This window comes from Musa acuminata, chromosome BXJ1-3, assembly GCF_036884655.1.
Source record: "Musa acuminata AAA Group cultivar baxijiao chromosome BXJ1-3, Cavendish_Baxijiao_AAA, whole genome shotgun sequence".
Taxonomy (NCBI): domain Eukaryota; kingdom Viridiplantae; phylum Streptophyta; class Magnoliopsida; order Zingiberales; family Musaceae; genus Musa; species Musa acuminata.
Window position 1 is genome coordinate 9,639,442 of NC_088329.1, and position 24,142 is coordinate 9,663,583.

Consider the following 24,142-nt stretch of genomic DNA (forward strand, 5'->3'; position numbering starts at 1 on the left):
CCAAAAAATTATTTCTGTTGTGCGAAATAACTTCATGTAGGTTGGATGATATATTCTAAGTAGAATATTCCTCTCGAATAGAGGATAAAGGAATGTATAATTGCATATTCGGGAGGGCAGTCGATGCAACAGTTCGATAGAATTCTCCGTGCATAGTTTTTAAGCTGACCGACGGTAGTCATACTGCGGTGATCAGATGGTTTCCGCCAAACTTTCGTGTCACGCAAACACCGAACCACCTCGGAGACCGTTACGCCGCAACAGACGTCCTGCCACGGCATCGAGCTGATTAAGACATCCATCAAGCTGATTAAAATATTGTCATGATCTTTCACTAAAAGACAAGTATTATTTTCTTATTTTTCATACAAGACCTATCTCAAAATTGATTGAAGAACTCATTAGTGAAACAAAGGGGTCGTGGTTGGTGAGTCAGCACGACTAGGTCCACGGGTCGATGTTGGAAGTTCTCTGTCAGTTGAGTTGGACGATGAGGTAGGTCGGGCCCTCGCGATAGGGTGTTGGTCGGCGTTTCTTGGTTCGAGCACCGTTTGTGTCGAGCTGCGTCTCTCCGTTCCCGGAATAGATGACAGCAAGTCCTCGTTCGTTGGATGACGATTTTCTGGCCAAGGTGCTCGTGGCTCATAGGTGATCGCTTCCCTATAAAAAAGGCCTTTGTTGGGTGATTCTCGACTTTGACCCCTCCGACGAGCAAGTCAGTTATGGGTGGTATTGTGTTTTTTTTCTCCTCCTTTTTGGAGGTTGAGATAGAGGTCTTTATACTGGCATGAGAGAGTCGACCGTACGTGGATTGGCGCGGTGGATACAACACGATATTAGTACGAATTTCGGTTTGGTGTGCGGGGCGTTGTCATCTCGGGATTGTCGGGACCAGGCATGTCGAACAGTGTCCTGGGGTGAGAGTTTTGACGTGGCGTGTGGTGCAAGTTTTGACGTGGCATGTGGCATCAGCTATGATGTGTCCGTGGGGCAAAACATGCCTTATCAGAACTCAGTCGCGAGGTGGACTCCAGGACTCAAACAAAACAAACTGCATTTGGAATTAGGGTTTAAATTTGGGGCAGAATTGGGCTTGGGTCAAGTCCGAGTCGAGTTCGAGATGGTTTGGTCCAATCTGGGTCAAGACTCGTTTCGTTTCGATTCGACGGGGTTAGGTTTAGTTGTGAGGGCAATGTAGGTTCGGTTCAAGATTTGGCTCGAGTTGGATTTGGATAGACCCACAAATTAACCCAAGGTTACCCAAAGGCTCGCTATCAGCGGAAAGAGGACGCAACCAAACATGGTATGCTTTGCGGGTTAACTCTATAGGAAGATTGTCATAAATACGAATGTTCAAAGGGATGCATACGCAAAAAGCTACACGTGGGAAATTATCACGTGTCGCGCACGAGAGAGAGAGAGAGAGAGAGGCGTATTTGGGACTCGAATCGATCGCGAGGGAACCCGGAGAGTCGTCGCGCAACATCTCCTGATTCGGCCGCGAACGGCAGTGAAGAGATCCGCGGCAAGCCTCATCGTCGTCGTCTCCTCGATGAAGCTTGCTCTTCTTCTTTTCCTTGTTTTAGTCTCAAACTTCCTTCCTTCTTCCCTTGCCGCTCCTTCCAGGTATCCTTCTGGAAACCTTTCTTGTTTAATCCGCAAATCGAGAGCATAGAAAGATATTGTTGTTTACGTTTTCTATGATGGATGCCTCAGCTCTGGCGATGGGTACGCGATCACGGGTCGCGTGAAGGTAGAAGGTGAAATCAATATGTTTTCTTCATAATTTCTTGCCTCTTCCTCGTATTAATATTCATTAAATTTCTCCTGCGTGACTTAATCTCGTGAGGTGATATGTACCGTTAAAGCATGTTAATTTACGGCCATAAGTAGATTGCGACGTGTTGTTATGTGATGCTGGGATATAAAGATCAAATCTTGTGGAAGCAATCTAGTGTTTGGGTAATTATGTTGTTGCAGTTGGTTTACTGCATCTGATGTATTTGGTGATTCCGATCATATGTTTGAAGTATATTTTTTAGATGCTCGATTTATATTAGTTCGGGATGCTATTTGAAACACAGATTAAATCTGATAACTGAAGTTGAAGATGGTAGACATATGTAGAGAGAAAAGATGTGAAAATACGACCTATGTAGAATGGAAGTTTATCTTCTACTGAAATTTATGTATAACCTCCTTCCCCCTCTTCTTTTGAAAACCATTATACCCTTCCCTAACTAGAGACAGGCTTGATCTGTGTTGTGTGACTAGAATTACCCTATGGCTTAAAGAGGATGTAAAGTTAATCAACTAATCTCCTTCTTAGAAGTTTCCACCACGAGCTCTTTAGTAAGATATTCAATCTTTTAGGATTATAAGTAAAAGAAAATGATATGGCAGACAACCAAAACATAGGTGACCAAAGGGAAGGATTCCTATATTAGCCTAATCCCCAACCAAACATGATACTTTTAATATTAAATTGACATCAACTAAAGGAGATCTGCATCTAAGAAAACAAAAGAAATCTCTAGAACCTAGTTGAACTCATTAATGAGATTCTGAACTTTAAACTAAACTTGGTTTCAGAGTTTATGCTCTGACTGCATGACTACTCACCACTTCAGAAAGTAATTAAGCATGATATATCGAATGTCAAACCAAATTGATAGGATGCTAGTTCCAAATGATACTTCTTCACTATAGACTTAGCAGATCATTAGATGATCCTTCTGCAGTGCCATTTTATTGTTTAGTAGTATCAAATCATTTAAATTGATTTAGCCTTTTGCCTGTTGGAATGCATATCTAGTTAAGATCATTATGAAAGTTCAATTGTACATTGTATCATGGATTAAGGTGCTATGTATCATAGCATGAAGTGTCGCATCATATGGCTCAACACAATACAGTGATATATGGTGCCTCCCATGGCCAAACATAAAACCAGGTATATGCAGAGAAACATGACCGACACTGGCTTAATTTATCATGACGGTGCCCAGCTGGACTGGGGCACTTAAAGCTTGTGATGTACAGCTATATAAGTGCTCTCTTCTGGTCTTGAAGAACTGTTGTGTCTTTCTATGGAAACTTCTCATATAAAGTTATTTAGATAATGTTAAAAAGTCGAATAATCAATACTATGTTATTTTGAGTAATAGGCTAAATTTTATGTCCACAATGTATTATGCAGTCTTAAATAAAAATGTATAATTGAAAAACTTTTTTCTTTTAATATGAAACATGGGCTTTAAGAAGATCTATTTTATAATGATTAATATGTATCATTTTGAAATGAAATGTTTGGTGACAGATACCACAAGACTTCAGCAGAAAAGTGCTTACTGAGAGTCTATAAAAGAAAGATAAAGCAACCTTAAGTAGTATGTATTTCAAACTTTAACGTTGGTAGATACCTTTTTTATTTTGTTTCTGCATTTGACATTTCACTGTTATGAAAACAACCTTGCTGAATATAAAGGTAAGACTGTGTATACTAAATTGACTATCCACAGATCTTGTGTACTTGGTCTGCCCGTTTTATTTGACATTTCATTGCTGTGCATAGAGCTAATTAGTTCCCACATTCTTGATTCTTTTCATGGTTCTTGTATATTAAAAAAATATTATGCTCAATTGTTTTCTTCTCCTATATTTAATATGAAACTAACCAGTAGATTGAATTGATAGGTATGACATCCAAGGGTTTTGGTGCTTCTTCAAAACTTTTAAATGCCAAAATCATACTCAATGGTGGTCAGAATGTCACATTTGTTAGAGCGGATGGTTATTTCACATTGTATCCTATCAAACTTTTTTCTTTTTGCTGGTTTTTCTTATTTCCTTTGACTAAAAAGTTTCTGTACATGTTGCTTCATTAATGTTTTGAGATAGACATTTTTGTAAGTGTAGTTCCTTTTGTAATTCTTTTTCTCCAGCAATATCCACAAGCTGCATATCTTACAGTAGATCTAATACTCAATTAATTTGAATTACTATTTAATTTTTTTATCCTTTTATTTTTTATGAAAATAAAATGTTAAAGTGCATAGAAATTTTATGTTAGATTGACTCATCAGGCATATTACGTAACAACTTTACAATATAATCGAATATAGATATGGACAAATAATCACATCCGCACATGATACAGTTCTATGTATGTTAATTTATTTTTAATTTTTGAAGTCTAGATTCTTCACTCAATATTTATCTGACATCTTATGCTGTGATTTTTGTGGCTATTATGTTTGGTTGAAGATGACATGATATACAGGAAGGGAGCAACTTGAACGAATGAAAGAAATTAGTAAATGGTATGAGGTAATAAATGTATCCACTTTGGTCACAGAAGTAGTTTAAAATTTCTAATGGGATTTGAGAACTCATGTTCAAATGATTCATCTTGTTGACTTACCTCTGTATCTGGTTGACAGAGATCTTATGAGAAGATGACTAACATTGTAGCATAGAGGACTGCATTTCTTACAATTCTACATGTGTACAAAGTCCTATGATATTCATGAGAATAGTAAATACATCTAGTTTTGCTGAAAGATGTCTTTATGTACTATCAACACTTTGCATAATGCATCCCTTCAAGCACATGGTCTTTCCATGTGAAAGACAGATTGAGTACTTCTTGGAGCACGCTTGCTGAAAAGGTTATCATGAATGAGGGCAATGACACTAAAGTTGTTCTCAGGGTGAATACTTTTTTGCCTAATAGTTGATTAAAAATGGTAAGTCAATATCTGAATTTTTTCTTGAGCTTTAGCTTAAAATCGGGCATTTTTAGCCAATCTTGTTAAATATATGATGAAAATGTTGATTCCATTTTGGGAAAGATAAAGTGAGATTCGAGTGAGTTGTCTAGATTAACAGGCTGCATGGTCAAATAAATCATGTTCTGTTGGAGACTAGGAAATTGACTAGCTTGTATCTCGATTTGAAATAAAATTTTCAAAACTCCCTTAAGATGACAGATGAATTACAAAGCTTGCATAAAGAGAGAACACGCATTTGATCAGGATGAATAAAGAGGTCTCCTTCTGAAGTATGTGTAGAGGTTGGTTAGAGCACTTTATAATAACATAATATGATCAGATTATTAAATGTTCTAAGGTGCAATGCGTCTGCCTTGTGGAGGAATCATACAGTGGGTAGATGTGGTAGTCTTTCAGCCTGTCATATAACCTAGCAAGTTATAAGCATGTTACTCATGTTATACAGGTGTTGAAGCCAAATAACGCCTTCTACAGCATTAACAATGGAAAGACCATTTGAATTTAGGTGTCAAATGGAGTCTCTAAAGAGTATGTAGAAGGTAGATTCTATTGGTTAGCACTTATCTGACGGACTTGGATTAGCTACTCGGTTGACATCATTAAGGTTTAAAACATGTGGAAGAATGCAATGAGCAGGATTGACTGTGGGCTCCAGATGGTGCTCAATAATGCAAGATCTCCATGTTCCTCAATGTGAGAAGCTTTTATAGCCTTTCTCCTTGAATTTTTTGTTTATAATATATGCAGTACCTTAGTTCCTTACAACTCTTGACATATCTGAATTTGTTAGATGAGAAACTGGAAGAAGCAAACACCAGACAGTAAGTAGGATGTCAAGGATATCTAAGCAAGACATTGGGAATTTGCTTCAGATTATCTATGATGTGGTTTTGGTTGGATAATTCATAGCAATTGCACAATCCTTTGCATGATACAAACCCAAGCACGAAAAAGCGTGGTCATTTTGCTTTTGTTATAGTTACCATGATAAAGTTCCTACCAGAGCCAAGAGATATGCCTATTTGCAACTCCTTACATTTCTATACTGTTATTTGGGGATCATTTTACTGAGTAACGACGTATCTTGCATCTTACTGCTTCCCATTTATGATTCTCCTATCAATATTTTACGTGAGATGTGAAAATTTTCCGAAGATGGTGCTCATCTGTGCTTCTCCTTAATCTGTAAGTCACAATGTGCCTGCTGGGACTCATTTGATTGAAGTGGCTGCATTAGGTTATTTCTTTTCACCGGTAAGCTTTCTTCTCCTTCCCTACTCTTTTCATTTTTCCTAGGATCTGATGGAGATTTAGATCTTACTTTCTCTTGTTATGTCTCTAGGTTCGTGTTGATATTAGTGCCAGATTCCCTGGTAAGATCCAGGCAGCATTGACCGAAAATAGGAAGGCTTTGCATGAGCTGATTTTAGAGCCTTTAAGAGAAGAGCAGTATTATGAGGTGAGCTAAGGTTGTACTTACAAGCTATACGTCTCTCGTGCATTATTTTTGAACTTATACTAATGTGCCCATCATTGTTTTGCAGATTAGGGAACCTTTTTCGATAATGTCATTTTTGAAAAGTCCTATGGGCTTGATGATGGGTTTCATGCTGTTAGTTATTTTCGTCATGCCTAAACTGGTGGAGAATATGGGTAACATATTATTCATGCAATTTATCTCCTCCATGATGCTTCTAACTAAGAGTTCCAACTGTATTTTGTTCTTTTTGTGAACAAATTGTGAGCCATTAAACTCTTAAAACCTTTTTTTTTCCCACACACATGTTCTTGATCTTACCGAAGTATTTGATGTTATTTGCTCTTATAGTCCACCATCATGTTATTCACTTTTACCAAATTATTCGATTACTTGATTTTAGTTAAATGTTGTCTAACTTCATTTTTGTCTTTGCATCAGATCCCGAAGAAATAAGGCGGGCACAAGAGGAAATGAGGACTAATTTTTTGCCTAGGAGCAGTTAGGATGAAGAATATAGCATCTGCCATAAGTGGATAACAACGATGATGAATCGGCAGCCAAGCGTCATGGAAGAATTTTTTGTGAGGCTTAGAACCAAATGCTTTTGTCAAACTCAGATTATGAATTGTCACTTGTGTAATTCTGTTGTGTCCTCGTACACACATGATGATGGTACCTTCATTAGTTATGTTCCATGTGGGCTGCAATGATGAACTGCTGCAAATTTGATTCTCTCCCCACAGCTGTTGTCTTTCTCTTGATCATTCATGACAGTAGCATTTCTTCTGCTCTTTCCATTACGGTCCGATCATTCTATCCATTATCAGCTGACAAATTAGTTCATCAAGTTGACTGAAAGACAGAAAATGAAATTGCTTGTGATGGTCAATTGTTTAGTGCCCCCAAGAATTCTCCAGTTGTTGTCATGGTTGACTTACCAAAAAAATTGAATGGTGTTAATGTATTGAGATAGGAATCACTTGAGGCATGACCCCATGGGACCCTGTTGTGTGCCCTACTTGTGTATCTGGAAGAATACCATGGAAAAATGGTTTCTTATGCAAAATGTACTTTGTATGATTGATCCAGCAAGCCAAGCCACATTGGAATATGGTGGGGGTTACAACTTACCAGGTTAGCCTAACCTATATGCCTTCTTCCTTTTTTGCTTTTTATAGATCTTGTGTTCCATGTTGGACCTTACTGGATTTTGGTTGAACCAAGGCACAACAACATAAGATGATGGAATTTGTGTTTTTCTAAATATGACTAATTTTTGAGTTCCCAATACAAAAATTAGGAACATTATATCTTGACAAAGTTTGGTCACAAGATGAAAGCTTCCCTTGTGCTATCTATCTCTCACATGTGGGAGAAATGGAGGTATGGGAAGAAGAAGCCTCTAGGTTAAAGGCCACCTCAAGGTTGGTGTACAACATGTGCATGAACCTTGTCATGATGGTGAAAGGACTACTAGATCGATTGGGGTGGAAACTGAGCACCCAACCCAACCACATGAAGCTTGGCAGCCCCCATGATTGGCCATCCTCCATTGTCAAGCCAGCATGCATGGGAGGTGAGAGGTCACCAAACTCTCATTACTAGCTAAATGTAAAGTACAGTGTACAAAAAAAGGAGGAGGAAAGAACAGTATCACCCCAAACCTTGGCAATGTTCTTCATGGAGTCATCATCTCCCACATCAACAATTATTGTGCATATATTCAATTCAAGAGAATCTCCCACATAAATTTGTGTCAATTCTATTTTTATAAAATCAACTATATATATATATATATATAATTCAAAGCATAAAATCAACAATCATCATCCAGTTTAATTTCATTTTTGATGTGATGTCCTTTAATTGACATGTAAACTGAAATCTAAAGACTGTACTGCAGAATCTTATATTTCAATCTCATTTTGCTTCTATAGTACAGCTGGTTTGACTATAATAAAACAAAGAAGACCCAATCGTATTGTTGTTCTTATGATTGCGAAGAACTCGGAATCCTATAAATAATATGCCATTGGCATAATGAAGTAATAAAAGAAAAAAAAAAGGCATTTTTATGCCACCTAGAAAAACAAATAATAATAATAATAGGGTCGGATGCTTGTCACACATCAAACGACAGAAACCTACGAGCTGTTATTAGATCACTCGATAGCAACATCTCATCTCTCTCCTCCATTGCACTCACCAATCAATTATATATACACTCTCTCTTCTTCTTCTTAAAAATTATATATTTGTACTTAAATTCTTAATTCTCTTATAATCGTAATATGGTTTTTAGACGATATTAATGTCATCTAAAGTTTCGACTAACAACCAAATGATAGTTAGGTGATGAGATTAACGATGAAAATGCATATGTAAAATTTTTAGATTCGAGAATAGTATATAAATACATTAAACTTTAATTTAGAATAATAATAATAATAATAGTAATAAATACATAAATAAAACAAAACTTCTTCTCGATATAAAGAATATTTCTCAATAAAAATGGTCAAATCTAACTCGACCGATTATAGGTATTTAAAATTCTATCATCTCAAATTACAAAAAGAAATCACATGAACTAACTATCATCTAATAATCCTCATACAATATATATATTTGAGGCCTCACTAGAGGATGTCGGTGGGTGGGAACGATTTGCAATACTTGTGTTGTATTATATCACATACTTCCCTAAGGTGAAGAGGAGGAGACAAAGACCAATACACAACACAATTATTTGTGTCTTCTTTCTATCACTACTTTCTCGGGTCATCTCACATGATGAGTTCACATGAGCCAAAATAAATAAAAATCATTCACATATGTTCAATTGTATAATCGAACAAGCTTGCATACAAATTATAAGCATCATCACATGCTTTAAGAGATAGACTCAATTCTTTATTTATATTTATAGTTTCGTCCTTTCCATGCAAATATCACATTAGTGGAAAGAGGTTTTCTCTTTAAAGACACTTAACGCATTAATTATTGGTTTCATCTCCACAAGAAAGTTGGTAGATATCGCCTCCATTATCATCATCGCATTACCTTTTGAGTTGCTTCCTCCAAATGATTCACGCATGCATGACATCCAAGGCATGAAATTTCCCATTACATTAAATTTATTTTTCGTGTTTCTGAATTCAAGATAATGTCATATGCATTCACAAGAGGAAGGTAGATTGACTTGATCAAAAAGATGAGTAGAAAGAAGGAGACCAATTCGGTACACATCACATGTAATGCCCGTCTCTTTCTCCCTATGCAAATGGAGGAAGCACATAACAAATGATGAACATGTGGCACATGGTTAATTAAAATACCAATTAGAGTAGAGTGCCTTAAGATAGTCATCTTTGTATCATGCAAATCTAATGTGTTCCCACTTCGCAAGCAAAAGATCACATCACTTAATTTAATTGAGGTTGTCATATTGATCGAACCACATGTGACGCATGATTTGGTCGCCTTGAATGAGTTCACAATGTTGACATTACCATCGTTCAAAGCATAGAAATGCGTTTGATCGGATACGCTTTCGACGGATAAACTATAAATATTATATTTGAGCATTAAATATTGTTTGCATTTTGAATTGACGAAAAATCACCAAAATTATTTGCATTAATCTAATAATTATTTATCCCTCCAGCGCGAATGCCGAACTCTCCAACGGCGCCAGCTGTGGTCGAGCGGGACCTGCCAAAAACAGGGGACAGAACTACGCTCACCCGACTCGACGGCACCCGCGTCTCGCCGTTGCTTCCGTCTACGTGGGCCCCGATCCTCTATCGGTGGCGTACTTGGTCGGGTATCTTTGTTGGTTCTGGACGGATATTCTATTTATCCTTCCCGCGAAGAGCGAGCACGCGATCGTACAGACGCAGCCGCCGCACGTCACCCCGATTCATCCGTTTCTCGTCTACATTTGGCTAGTTGGTTGGGTGTAAGGTTTTGATGCAGCTAAGTGAGGCCTTCTCCACCGTCCGTTTTGAATGCGACGGCTAATGTTAGATTTGGAACCGCAGATCAACGGATCGCTCGCCTTCGATCCCTCGCGTTTCGCGATCTTGATGACGGAGGTTTTGCAAATACACCCTTGCAAAGATTAGAAATCGTGGACTGAAAGCAAACCGTGAGACTGCTAATTGCTGATCAACATGACATGTGCAATTATAAAGGTTTCGAGGGTTGTCGGTGTTAAAATTTAATTAACGCGAGATAAACACGAAAGTTACCCAATTTTGTCAGCGTAACAATTTTTTTCTTTTCTTGAGTGGACCCCACCGTGGGGCCCGCTCTGTATCGCATGAGAAGGAAGGTTGGTGGGCGGGCCAGGTCGTCGACGTTGGAAGAGTCATTCCTCGCGTCAATTGTTCCGCGAGAACATCCACGCTGACGTGCTCCGATTCGCTGCCCCATTCCGGCTATAGCCAAACCCTTCTCTCTCCTCGGCCTCGTGTATATATACGACGCCCCCATCCCCGGCCCTGTCGGAGTTGCACGCGAGCAGGGGAAGCTCTCTAACTCTTCGAATCACTCGAGTTCGATCCCTCCGGTTCCGTGATTCTTGGGCGGTGGAGTGCCGCCAACGACCGGCTTATATCAGATCCGGCAATGGGGGCGACGATCCTCCCCGATCTTCTCACCGAGATCCTGATCCCGGCGACCGCCGTCGTTGGGATCGCGTTCGCCCTGGTGCAGTGGCTCCTGGTCTCGAAGGTGAAGCTATCGCCCGAGCGGGAGTCATCCGGGGCCGGAAACAACAAGAACGGTTACTCCGACTACTTGATCGAGGAGGAGGAAGGGCTTAACAATCACAACGTGGTCGTCAAGTGCGCTGAGATCCAGAGCGCCATTTCGGAAGGTGAGCGTTACGACTAGATCTCGTCCTTGTCCTTCTGTTTTTTCCGTAGATCCGCTGGCTTAGTGTTCGAGCTCGACGTGATTGTTTTGATTGTGTTGCGGAAGGAAGCTCCGTAACTAGATCGCAGTGCTTGTTTCTTCGCCCTGTAATGGATCTGGTTTTTTTCTTCTAGATATAGTTCCAAGTGTTTGAATTCGCCGTGATTGTAATGGAGTTTATTGTGCAGAAGTATTCTCCGTCGTAGATCTGCAAATTCTATAAACAAGATTTAAGTTTGTCGTTTTCTTTGTGGTGGTTTAGGGTCACTATTACAATGATTCCTCTCGGATCTTGGTGGCTGAGCTCGCTCGTAGAGTTCTGATAAGCCCAAGGAATTCCTGGATTTGAATTTTGATTTGCTTGGGATGCACAAAATTTCTGTCCCCCCCTATTTTTGGTTGTTCCATTGGATTTTTAGATGATATTATTGTGTGATTAGATTTTTTTGGAATTGTGTTACTCTTTAAAAAGTCTGATATATGATGGTCCGCGACATGTGGTCCACTAGTCTTTTCCTTTTGTTCTGTTCTTGGTTTAGAACAAGTGATTAAGGAGGTAGTTTCTTTAGTAACCTTAAATCTTGCATGTCATGCTTACTACAATAGAACTTGACCGATTGATCTTGTTTAAATTAATGTTAAGTTATATGTCGCAAAATCGCTACCATGAACATAGAAACTCCTATAAAATGAAATTCCTAACCTTGGATGTGGTGTGGCGCTTTCCACCCAAATTGATCTGCAATAGAAGTTTGACTCCATTACCCTTGAATTGGTCATTGAAAACCACAGAGGGTGGAATTCAATTGTTTTTCTTAAACTGATTTTGTAGTGGATAGTAAAATTTTCTCTCTTACAATCTGACCTGAACTGATGTGCCAGATCCACTGTTATGTTTCCCGTGTACATTTGCATGTCTTGATATGAGTAGAAGTCTGCTTATGACATGGCATTCGTTCTGTTTACTTCTGTGCTAAATTGGCAATTACAAGACTACAATCTGTAATGCTACAAAACTGTCTAAATCAAATAACATTCTTTTAGCATAGATCCAAAACGTATCTTTAGCTTGGAAAATGTTTCCCTGTCTCATTGTCAACCAGGATGGTTTACTAAAGTTAAGAGACAATTATCTAACATGTGGTTTCTATTCTTTTTTTGAACAGGAGCTACTTCTTTCCTTGTCACGGAATATCAATATGTTGGAGTCTTCATGGCTGTTTTTGCAATCCTGATCTTCCTCTTCCTTGGCTCCGTTGAGGGCTTCAGCACAAAGAGCCAACCCTGCACGTACAGCAAGGACAAAATTTGCAAGCCAGTCCTTGCCAATGCCATTTTTAGCACTTTGTCTTTCTTGCTCGGTGCTTTCACCTCTGTGGTTTCTGGTTTTCTTGGTATGAAGATTGCAACATATGCGAATGCAAGGACAACTCTGGAGGCAAGAAAGGGTGTTGGAAAGGCTTTCATCACTGCATTCCGGTCGGGTGCAGTGATGGGCTTTTTGCTTGCTGCTAATGGGCTTCTGGTGCTTTACATTTCAATAAACTTATTCAAGTTGTATTATGGCGATGACTGGGAAGGTCTTTTTGAGGCTATTACCGGTTATGGCCTTGGTGGGTCTTCCATGGCTCTCTTTGGGAGGGTTGGTGGTGGCATCTACACCAAAGCTGCAGATGTTGGGGCTGATCTTGTCGGAAAGGTTGAGAGGAACATTCCTGAGGATGACCCTAGGAATCCAGCTGTAAGAATCTGACCTAAAATTCTTTAATTAATGTTGTTTTCTTAGTTTTAACAGCATCTTATTTTATCATACTGATATCGTGCTTCTTGGAGAAGTCAGAATGTCTTGTAGTTCAATCATGTTATTCCTTTAATGCATCCATGCTAGTACCAAGTCTGGTGCTCCTTGTTAAAGACATTACAACTGTTACCAATTGCTATATATCCTAGTAAAAATGTTCCTACTTCTTATTTACAGGTTATTGCTGACAATGTTGGTGATAATGTTGGGGATATTGCTGGAATGGGATCTGATCTCTTTGGCTCATATGCTGAGTCTTCCTGTGCAGCCCTTGTTGTTGCTTCAATATCTTCCTTTGGAATTAACCATGAATTGACTGCAATGTTCTATCCCCTGCTGATTAGTTCCATGGGTATTATTGTTTGTCTGTTTACTACTCTTTTTGCCACTGACTTCTTCGAGATAAAAGCTGTGAAGGAGATTGAACCTGCTTTAAAGAATCAGCTTATAATCTCCACTGTTCTGATGACTGTGGGAGTTGCAATTGTCAGTTGGATAGCGCTCCCATCCAGCTTTACCATCTTTAATTTTGGTGTCCAGAAGACTGTGAAGAACTGGTAAGCTACATTCCATTTGAGACTTCTTTTTTTTTTTTTTAATAAGTTACATGAATATTAGGTGTATCTTATTTCTCTGAGCTGGAATTCTAGGGAGCTATTCTTCTGTGTCGCAATTGGTTTGTGGGCTGGTCTGGTGATAGGGTTTGTCACGGAGTACTACACAAGCAATGCATACAGGTATTACATGATCTTCATCACAGTCTGTTCCCAGATAGTTTCTTCTTCATTTGTTAACCTATTTCCTTTAATCTTCTTTGTTTTTCAGCCCTGTGCAAGATGTTGCTGATTCATGTAGAACTGGAGCTGCTACCAATGTTATCTTCGGGCTTGCTTTGGGATACAAATCCGTCATCATTCCCATCTTTGCTATTGCTGTCAGCATCTTTGTTAGTTTTAGTTTTGCTGCAATGTATGGTATTGCAGTTGCCGCTCTTGGAATGTTGAGCACCATTGCTACTGGACTTGCAATCGATGCATATGGGCCTATCAGTGACAATGCTGGAGGTATTGCAGAGATGGCTGGGATGAGCCATAGAATTCGTGAGAGGACCGACGCTTTGGATGCTGCAGGCAACACCACTGCTGCAATCGGGAAGGTAAACAACTTATTGTTGCTTATTCGTTCTCTTCCTCCATGTTTCTATCATTCTTCTGCATGGTTGACTGGAATTTTCAATGTTTCTTTCATTCTTGATTTGATCTTGTTGATTGCCTGCTTGAGTACTCAAATAATGTAGTCTCTATGTCCCCCATCATCCATAGCAATAACCTTTGCTTCCAGTTTTCCTGCCTTCTACCCTATTGTATTTCTAGGTCACTTGATTCACATGCTTCTATCTTTCAGGGTTTCGCTATCGGTTCAGCTGCCTTGGTGTCCCTTGCACTTTTTGGTGCCTTTGTGAGTCGATCTGCAATTTCAACTGTGGATGTCCTCACACCCAAAGTTTTCATTGGGCTCCTCGTTGGTGCTATGCTTCCCTACTGGTTCTCAGCCATGACAATGAAGAGCGTTGGTAGTGCAGCCCTTAAGATGGTTGAAGAAGTCCGTAGGCAGTTCAACAGCATCCCTGGCCTCATGGAGGGAAGTGCTAAACCAGACTATGCAAACTGTGTCAAGATCTCAACTGATGCCTCCATCAGGGAGATGATTCCTCCTGGTGCTTTGGTCATGCTTACTCCGCTCATTGTCGGCACACTTTTTGGCGTTGAAACTCTCTCAGGAGTCCTTGCAGGCTCTCTTGTTTCTGGAGTCCAGGTTAGTAGAGAGATCTCTCGTATTATTATCATCTAGCTTCATCTGTTGCATGAACCTGAATTCATAGTATATGGTGGACAGATCGCCATCTCCGCATCAAATACTGGTGGTGCATGGGACAACGCCAAGAAATATATTGAGGTAAAATGTCTTTGTATGTGTTCCTTAACTTGGGGAATTGGTTGAGAATAGTTCAAGCTTTAAGTGCTGCAATCTAAAGCTACCATCTTCTTGATCAGGCTGGAGCTTCAGAGCATGCCAGGTCCCTCGGTCCAAAGGGATCAGATCCCCACAAGGCCGCCGTGATTGGTGACACCATCGGTGACCCACTCAAGGACACATCCGGACCGTCTCTCAACATCCTCATCAAGCTCATGGCCGTCGAATCGCTTGTGTTTGCTCCATTCTTCGCCACTCATGGAGGCCTCCTCTTCAAGTACCTTTAGAATGCAAATAAGCAAAATGCGAGCCGTCTACTTTCACTAGAAACTACTCTTCTCTTCTTCATTCAGGTCGTTTTTGTTGTCTTCTTCATCCCATTCCATGTTATACTTCATTTCCAGTTCTAAATTTAGCTGTTACGTTGAAAACTCAATACCTATTGGAACAAAACAATCAAATTTTCCCTTGGCTATATTAATTGCAATAACTTCTTACTGTTGTTCGATCATAAAGAAATGTGGCTGATTCTGATGAACGACTGGGGTTGATAATGTTGTCAGTATGCAACAAACTGCAATCTGCTGTGGTTCCATGGTTGTTGAAGGTGTGTTTGAAATATGTATTAAGAATTTAATGCACACTTTGATGTTTAATTTTTTTTTGTCAAATCGTATTTAGTTTAGATGTTGTAAATGCTTAAATGTTATTTTAGGATGACATTAACATTTCAATATTTATCTTAATGAAATTTTTTATTATTTTAAAATATCTTATGTCACTGTGTTATTATTATATAAGGAAAATCTTAATCCTCATTTCCTCTTTTTTTTTTCTCCCTGTAATTTTATTTATTTATTATTAAAGATTATATTTTTATTTATTATTTATTTGATCATACAATTTTTAATAAGATTATATACATTTTAATTAATTATTTTATTTAAATAAATAAGTATTTATTTATTTAATTTTAAATAAATATTAAATAGATAAATTTATCACATAATATTAGATGAATTTTTGAAATATAATTATATACCAAGCAACACTGTATCAATCAATATACATTCACTAAAGTGTTTTACAACTATACATTCACTAGAATTCTTTGTTTAAATACATTAAAAATATAAATATATTTCCTAACACATCAACTGCGCAACAGAAATATAGATCTGTATTCATACAAATTACATTTGAATTATTATCTATCTATGGTGTTTCTGTGGGTAAGCAATTCCTCGAATTCAAACCACTTCTTGTAATGTGCTTTTCTCTATTTAAAAAAATAAAAACTCAAAATGTGTAAACAATACGATTTTTGTAACCTTGTTCTTAATTTATGTTTTGAAAAACATAAATTAAAGTGAAACCAAATGTAAAAATGATTTCCAGGAAACCATTTTTACATTTTTGTTTTCATGTTTTGAAAAAGATCAAAACATGAAAACAAAAATGACGTTTATGATGTGGGCAGTGGATCGCATCCAACCCTAAAAACTGAAGAGACCGGAAAGGGAGGATGCTGAGGAGGAAGCCCAGCAGAGTCGAAGTGAAAGCGGAGGACAGAGAAGAACTCGAAGAAGCGCTTCGCCGACGCTCCTCCAATCCCCACCCTAACCCTAACCCTAATCCCCTCCTCAAGTACCTCGTCCCCTCCCCTCTCGACCCCGCTGCTAAAGCCGAGCGCATCGGCCTCAACCAGCCCTAGGCCGATGGAGATCGAGGTGAAGCTCCGTCTCCCCGACGCCGCCGCCCACCGTCGCCTCTCGGACGTCCTCGCCCCCCACCACCTCCGCACCCACCTCCAGGAGAACCTCTTCTTCGACGGCGCCGCCGGGGAGCTCTCCTCCCGCTTCGCCGTCTTCCGCATCCGCTTCTACGACGCCGACGCCCGCTGCGTCGTCTCCCTCAAGGCCAAGGCCCGCCTGGTCGGCGGCGTCAGCCGCGTCGAGGAGGACGAGGAGGACATCGACCCGTCCCTCGGCCGTGCCTGCGCCGCCGAGCCGTGGCGGATAGCCGACGCGGCCGGGTCCTCTCGGATCATGAAAAGGGTGCTCGAGGAGTTCGGGTTGGACGGAAAGGTCGCATCTTTCGTGTGCTTGGGTGGCTTCCTGAACGTTAGGGCAGTCTATGGGTGGAACGAGGGATTGACGCTCGAGCTCGATGAGACACAATACGATTTCGGAACTAGTTTCGAGCTGGAATGCGAGACAACCGACCCGGAGAGAGCCAAGGAGTTGCTGGAGCGGTTCCTGAAGGAGAATGGAATACCCTACTCGTACTCGGAGGCATCCAAGTTCGCAGTTTTCCGTGCAGGAAAGCTTCTGCCGTGAGTGAGTTCTTCTTTCTTCTTTCAAGTATTTGGATCTATCAACTCCATAAAACTGAGTTAGATTGTTTGTTCTGTTGAATTCAATCAAACAATTATATATGAATATGATTGTGCTCTGTTTTCGTCTTGATCTCATATGATCTGTCGATAAACATACTTGTTTTCTAATGTTTGACATTTACTTGTGTAGATTACATCTTGAATTGATGATGATGATAGATTTGTTTGATAGATTTGATGAGTCATCCAATCTACGGATTACATCTTGAATTGCACCCATAAATTAGGTTCGTTTGCAGTAAAGTCATTTCTCTTTCCAATCAGCCTAACCACAAACCAAATCTACACAACACTATATGCCTAAACAATCCTAGCCAAGAACCAAAGCAAGGGCTCATTTCTTCTTCTTCCTCAACCTCATCCTCCTCCTCTTCGCTTCGTCCTTCACATATCAAGCATTTCTTTTTCTAAAATTAGAAGAAGTTTATTTAATAAGAAATTTAAACTCCATGACAAAAACACAACACATAGATTAAATAAAAAAAAAACTACGAATCAAATTACTAGGCTTTGATCTAAACTTAACAAGATTTATGTCCCCGATATCCTCGCAAGTAATTCTAGTTCTGTAAGTGAAAGAACACCATGCATAAATAAACTCTTTGAGTTGATGCTGAAAAAGAGAAAGAAAAGTACTTAAGTACATAATATGATCAACTATTTCAATCATACTAAAGAAAAAGAAATACGTATGATTAATGAAAAGAGTCAAAAACATGGCCACATAAATGGACTAAAAAAATCAAGTAAAGAAACCTTCAATTTATATGTCACAAAAACAGTGAAACCACCCACTTTATTTACTCATCATGGTAGAAAGCAAATGTTCCTCAAGTGTATAAACACTGGACTAAACCCCGCATCAACCAATTAGATCTTTCACTGGTTTAAACCTCGGGATCAGCTTACAAGACACTTAGATCTTTAACTAGTTTAAACCTCGGGATCAGATTACAAGGCCTTGATTTGGGACCCCAAAACTCTACATTCAATAACATGATTACTCTACATTGAATAACAAGATCATCATTCCTGATCTTAGTAGTAGTGTCACAACTAATCCATGAAAGCTAAGACTATTTATCAGGAAAAAGAATACAATGTACAAAGTTTCATGATCCCAACTGATGAGACAATTTCGTTAAGCTTGAATCTCACAGCCATCCATGATGCTTAAATCTAATCCCAAGATAGCAATAGTTTACACTTTTAGACCCTTAGATCTTGTCCAATTCTAGATCAGCTCAAGTCTTTGTCCACTTCTAACTTGTAAGATAAGCCAGTGGGATGATGTACTTACTACCCATCACAGCCTAAGGAAGATTACCAGAATAAAACTGTATTTATCAATAATAAAAGCAACATAGAAAATGCACTTTCAAATAAACCTAGCTAGGCTCAACAAATTATTGTCGACATGTTGACATAGGAAGAGCATAGATTTTAGAGATGTACAGGTATACAATTAGTCTGATGTTAAAAGAACATATCCATACCACCAAATGAGATCCAAATAACACTGTCATTCAATGTCAAAAGCCTGATATCCAAAAAAAAAAAAAAAATAGAGAAATGAGCACAGTGAACAACAGAACAGTCAAAAGCGGAGGATAACGCAACACGAAAACAGGCAAAAGATATGACACGACGTGAAACCATCCCAACATTGCTTGATCCCTTCACATCGAATCTATAGTATTAAACATCAAAAGAAAAGCTGAAATCCTGGCGATCTATAAAACTCCACCGGAGGAGAACTTCGCATAGTGGAGAAAACAAAAAAATCATATTTTTGAGCCACTAGGAAGAGAACTCCAGATGAAGCACAATGTTACAATGTCACGTCCTTAGCTGGAATTGCCTAAGGCGTGAGGCACCCTTGTAGTAAAGACGTGAACTTAGCTTATGTTGCATAAATTGCGCTTCGATCTTTCAATTTGCGTCCGTAAAAATCAACCCACTTGCAACCTTTCACAGGTCTCGAAGGACCTGTAAAAAGAGAAAGTTGATTAGTTCGAAGAACGAGCGACGGACAAATCCTAACGTCTTGCGAAAAGGGAAAGCTTTACAAACAATTCAACGAGCACCTTGCGTGCACAAGAGAAAAGAGGGAGAGGAGAAAAACAAGAACTTTAGAAGGTTGAACGAACAGTTGTAAGTCCACAAACAGCTGCTCATCGGGTGCCGAGCGCGACAACAAGTTCCCGTCAAGATAACGTGTGAACTTGCGAAAGATTGTTCAACGCTCGATACTATATCGAAGCCCCATCCAATCCTGTGCCACCCGGGAGGTTCCAGGGTGCTGAGATGGCTGAGGTTTTATGTGCAACAACGGGCTACAGAAATTAGCTCGTGGCACACGAAAACAAAGTTGTTTTGGGACTGTTTTGCTTGGTTCGATGAGCGATCACATTGTAGCGCTGCAACTTGTTCGAACTTATATTTTTACAAGCAAAAGGACTTAAAACCAAGTCAAAACATGCTGCAAAGCAGTTATATATGTAAACGAGAGCGACAAACAGTTCGTTTAACGGAATTGTTACGGATTCGCGACTATTCGTGACAACAAGTCAGAAATCAACATAGGACAAAACGAGACATTGAAACGGAAGAAGCGTCCTCGCCGCCAAAAGAGAGACCTTTGGGCTACCAAAACCGTCTCCGTGGCAAGTACTTTTACAATGGAGCATACGGGAGCAGCTCCATTCCTCTCGCTTCTGCGCAACGCCTCCATCTCTGCAACAAACTCATTCAAAACGCTGAGAACTCGAAAACGAGTGGAAAGGAGCTTGCAAAAAAGGCCTCAACCACGAAGATAAAGCGGAGAACGGGTGGTCCAAGGCGAAATCCGAAGGACCACAAGAACCGTGCCAGGTACTTAGGGGAGAGAGAGAGAGAGAGAGAGAGAGAGAGAGAGAGAGAGAGAGTGGAAAACGCTTTGACGCAATCCACCGCCGTGCTGGTGTCGAAGCCGTAAGGGTTTCCTCCGAGAGAAATAAGAATAACAATAAGGCGAGCTTATGACTAGGGTTCGACCCGATTCGAATCCAAAGCGCGTCCGATTTGGGGACTCAACCCCGGTGGTTTTTTTGTAATTAAAAAAAGAATCATATCAAGAATTAGACAAAATATTGCGGCAATAAAAACTATAGTTGATTAATTGAAAATAATTATATGCAAAAATAAAATTTAATCGATATGTCTTTAATTTGTCAGAAGAGCGTAGTGCGATACCAGCAAAGAGTTTCTTTTTTGTGCTCCCTTTTACTTGGATAATTAACGACCATTACCGACTTTTGTTGATGTAATTGGGCCCACTGCCTTTGTTTACGTTTTGCCATGTCATTTTTTTTTTATTTTTTTAATTTCTGAAAATTTATCTATTCTCGAGTGGGCACACATTGTGCGTATAATAAATGATTGAATGTGACAAGACAAGTTGAAGGTTGCTATATGGGCAATTTCAAAGTGGATCCAGCACCCATCCGATCCTATCCGATCGAGTTTGACTACCTTTGACCAGAAAACTAAATGAATTGGATATAATTCCACAAAATCATATACCGGCAAAATTATATTACGGAAAAACCATATAGAATTTTGTATGAATAAATATCTCTATTATGTTATAAATATATATTTCAAATTTTATTTATTTCATATGTAGAAGAAAAAAAATTATATTTTTTATTTATCATGACCACCACAGAATTTGTTCGGTTTGACAACCCATTTAAACCTATACAGTTATTATTATTATTATTTAATTTGATGATTTTTCTCAAAAATTTCTTATTCATTTTTTTTTCACAAGTCACCATTGTTTTTATTTTTTTCATATAGTGTCTTTTTTTTTATACATCAATAATAATAAAATCATAAGTCTCAAGTATTTAAGATCGACTGCATGTATCTTTTATCATTAAAATATATAAAAAGTATCGTCCTTTATTATTTTATAATCATGTAAATTCCCGTATCCTTCTCCGCCCTTATCTTCGCTCTCCATCGCATACGTGCAACATTACTCACCCTTCCTTACTCTATCGCATTCGGCCTCTTATTTCGAATGTTGCCCTCCTCCTTTACTATTGGTGATCTCAGCATCGTGTTGCATCACAACCTCCACTCCTGATAGTTCATGAGCATTGAATCTGTCATTAACCTTGTCGAGTACACTGTCATGTTCCTTGTTAACACACTCAAGACCTTGTTACAAATAGGTTTAAAGTCTTGCTAGCCCTTACGTCAACCTCCGCTAAACAACTCCACATTGTTATTAATGTCAAGTTCCGTTCAGTTTCTCTAGTAGTGTTGATAGCATGAGCCTCGGGTTTTGCCCTCGCCCATCCTGTTGGAGCAGGGGGTAGAGACAGTAGGACATTATGGTCGGAATAGGAGTAGAAATGACAAAGGTGATAGAAGAAGGACAAGTTATGCCACACAAAAGGTAGAGGGGCCTTGCGGTGGGACTAGTGGGCTAAGGTGAGGATTTAGGAAGGATAAGTGGCATTGCAAAGAAGTGGTGGGATGGGGACGATAGGTGAAGGCAATAAAGGTGATTAGCGAGGAAGGATAAGGGCATTTATGAAATTATATAAAATATGAGATACTATTTAAAAAAAATGAGACACCTTATGGAATAAAATGAAAAAGGGAAGATTTTTCTAGAAAAAAAGTCAGGATAATTGAATCATTAATTTATTAAATTTAAATCATATTTAATATTGGCCATTAAACTCTTATAGCAACACGCAAGGTATAGTCCAGTGATATCATGTGATGATATAGATATGATTGTCTTATGAGATCCAAGTCACTCTCTATCAATTTGCTGCTTATGTGGATGAAGATTCAAGAAACACGACCCTCTTTTTATCCATTATGATAAGAAATAATCATAAACATTCTTTTCATACTTTATAATAAGAAAGACAATCACAAGCTTCATTTTCAACGAAGAAGATAATCACAAACTCCTTTCTCATCCTCTAAGACAAAAAAGACATCTTAAACTCAATGCAAGGGACTTCTTTTAAACTATTCAAACTCACATTTGGAAATCACATATTACTAACTTGAGCATCGGAGGGACTGGGTCGGGAAACCCCTCCTGACCTTGGTCTTCGGGTAGGTGGCACATTAGGAGCATGACATTTCTACCTCGGGACCATGGTATTTCCACCTTAGAGACATCTTAAACATTCCTATGTACATAGTTCTGGACCATGTCAAGCTAAACAAGATGTCAACGATATTTTTCCATAATATTTTGGTGCTACACAAAGGGCTCGATGTTGCTGGAACGTCCATCTACCAACCCTCTCAATAAATGCTCGAGCGAAGAGGCCCTGCCCCCAACCTACAGTACTTTCACTTAGGGGGCAAAAGTCACCCTTTTCATATATGGATTATCCATGTTGAAATAAATGCTGATGTGATACATGCATCTATTCAATGACCTTGAGCCACCTGCTCATCCCCGCCGATGTATTCCAGAATCTCACCTAATAGGTGTAGACGCGAATGGGTATGATGCAAGTTGTTATTCCACTCTTACCCCAACTAGCCTAATAAGTAACGCCACCATCTCAACCGTAGTCGGTAGCTCAATCGCCATCGACAACCATCGGCACCAACATCTAATAAGAGACGCCAATAAGTCAAAAGGGGATAGCGAAGTGACACCATGCCTCGATTCATGGATAAGATATCCTTATTCGACCAATGATCCTTCTCGATGGCAGAGGCTAAGGACATTGACTGTGATGGCCTACTCGACCACTATAGCCCTCAAGCTAATGTCACTATGGAGGTGGTGGTGGTAGCAAATTTATCACCCTCGACCAGCTTTTCATCCCATAGACCCTAAGCTAACACCAATCGGGACTTTGGAGGTGATGACAATGACAAGTCCATCACTCTTGGCTAGCTCTTCAAGTGTGTTGGCGATGCACACATTGATGACATCACCAACTACAATGGCTTGCACCTCCCTAGAGTGCCACATCCTCAAGATCAATGACTTCACTCCCAAAGGTGGCACCGGTGACCACTTGGCCTCTCACCCTATCCCTTTCATCTTTGCCATCGACTCCACCATCAAAGGCTATCTCTAAGACTAAGACACCATCGAATTCTATCTTTGGCGAGGTGAGAGACGGGGAGATATTCGCGATGCTAGGGGCGAGTGGCTCCAACAAGTCCACCCTAATCGATGCCCTTGTGAATTGCATCATGCAGGAGAGCCTGCGAGATCCTCAATGGTGAGAAGCTCGAGGGGTAGCTCCTCAAGGTGATCTCTGCTTACATTATGCAAGACAACCTCATATATCCCATGCTAATCGTGGAAGAGACCTTGATGTTTTTCGGGAAGTTTTGGCTACCACTATCACTATCTACCTCAAAGAAGAAGAGTCAGGTACAAGCACTCACCAACTCGACTTTTAGTTTGTCACCAAGACCATCATCAGCATTAAGATCTATCGTGACATCTCCAGCGAAGAGCATCATCGTGTGTCGATCAAAATCGACATCATCCATGGTAGAGGGAGGACTTGGAGCTCGCCATGGCAAGAAGACCCAAGATCTGCTACAATAGAGAACGGACATGAAATCTGCCATGGTGGAGAGAAGATTTGAAGTTCTCTACGACGGGAAGACCCAAGATCCGTTATGATGGAGAAGGGACATAAAACTCGCTACGACAAAAATAAGATTTGAAGCCTACCACATTGGGAAGACTCGAGATCCACTATGGCAATGAAGAGACTTGA

The 24,142-nt window shown here is 39.6% G+C and overlaps 3 protein-coding genes across 3 annotated transcripts; all 3 read left to right on the top strand.

Moving 5' to 3' along the window:
- The first annotated feature begins 1,426 nt into the window (after positions 1–1,426).
- On the top strand, positions 1,427–7,015 carry LOC135622430 (ER membrane protein complex subunit 7 homolog). Its single transcript, XM_065124278.1, has 7 exons — positions 1,427–1,626; positions 1,717–1,760; positions 3,697–3,805; positions 5,984–6,047; positions 6,136–6,252; positions 6,338–6,446; positions 6,712–7,015. Exons 1-7 carry the CDS (start codon positions 1,553–1,555, stop codon positions 6,774–6,776), a joined length of 582 nt encoding a protein of 193 aa, XP_064980350.1. The 5' UTR covers positions 1,427–1,552; the 3' UTR covers positions 6,777–7,015.
- Positions 7,016–10,766: 3,751 nt separating this feature from the next.
- LOC103978161 (pyrophosphate-energized vacuolar membrane proton pump) lies at positions 10,767–15,469 on the top strand. The gene is made up of 8 exons (XM_009393864.3): positions 10,767–11,155; positions 12,360–12,934; positions 13,172–13,551; positions 13,645–13,731; positions 13,820–14,150; positions 14,399–14,809; positions 14,891–14,950; positions 15,049–15,469. Exons 1-8 carry the CDS (start codon positions 10,906–10,908, stop codon positions 15,253–15,255), a joined length of 2,301 nt encoding a protein of 766 aa, XP_009392139.2. The 5' UTR covers positions 10,767–10,905; the 3' UTR covers positions 15,256–15,469.
- A 990-nt stretch (positions 15,470–16,459) lies between these two features.
- Positions 16,460–17,441, top strand: LOC103978162 (triphosphate tunnel metalloenzyme 3). Its single transcript, XM_009393865.3, has one exon. The coding sequence runs from the start codon at positions 16,687–16,689 to the stop codon at positions 17,305–17,307; it is 621 nt and encodes a 206-aa protein (XP_009392140.2). The 5' UTR covers positions 16,460–16,686; the 3' UTR covers positions 17,308–17,441.
- Positions 17,442–24,142: the final 6,701 nt, after the last annotated feature.

Coding starts and splice junctions, on each gene's coding strand:
- LOC103978161 (XM_009393864.3), top strand. CDS start 10,906: ATGGGGGCGACGATCCTCCCCGATCTTCTCACCGAGATCCTGATCCCG. Junction 13,732..13,819: donor TACACAAGCAATGCATACAG/GTATTACATGAT, acceptor TTTGTTTTTCAG/CCCTGTGCAAGATGTTGCTG. Junction 14,951..15,048: donor ACGCCAAGAAATATATTGAG/GTAAAATGTCTT, acceptor CTTCTTGATCAG/GCTGGAGCTTCAGAGCATGC.
- LOC103978162 (XM_009393865.3), top strand. CDS start 16,687: ATGGAGATCGAGGTGAAGCTCCGTCTCCCCGACGCCGCCGCCCACCGT.
- LOC135622430 (XM_065124278.1), top strand. CDS start 1,553: ATGAAGCTTGCTCTTCTTCTTTTCCTTGTTTTAGTCTCAAACTTCCTT. Junction 1,627..1,716: donor TCCCTTGCCGCTCCTTCCAG/GTATCCTTCTGG, acceptor TGGATGCCTCAG/CTCTGGCGATGGGTACGCGA. Junction 6,253..6,337: donor GAGAAGAGCAGTATTATGAG/GTGAGCTAAGGT, acceptor ATTGTTTTGCAG/ATTAGGGAACCTTTTTCGAT.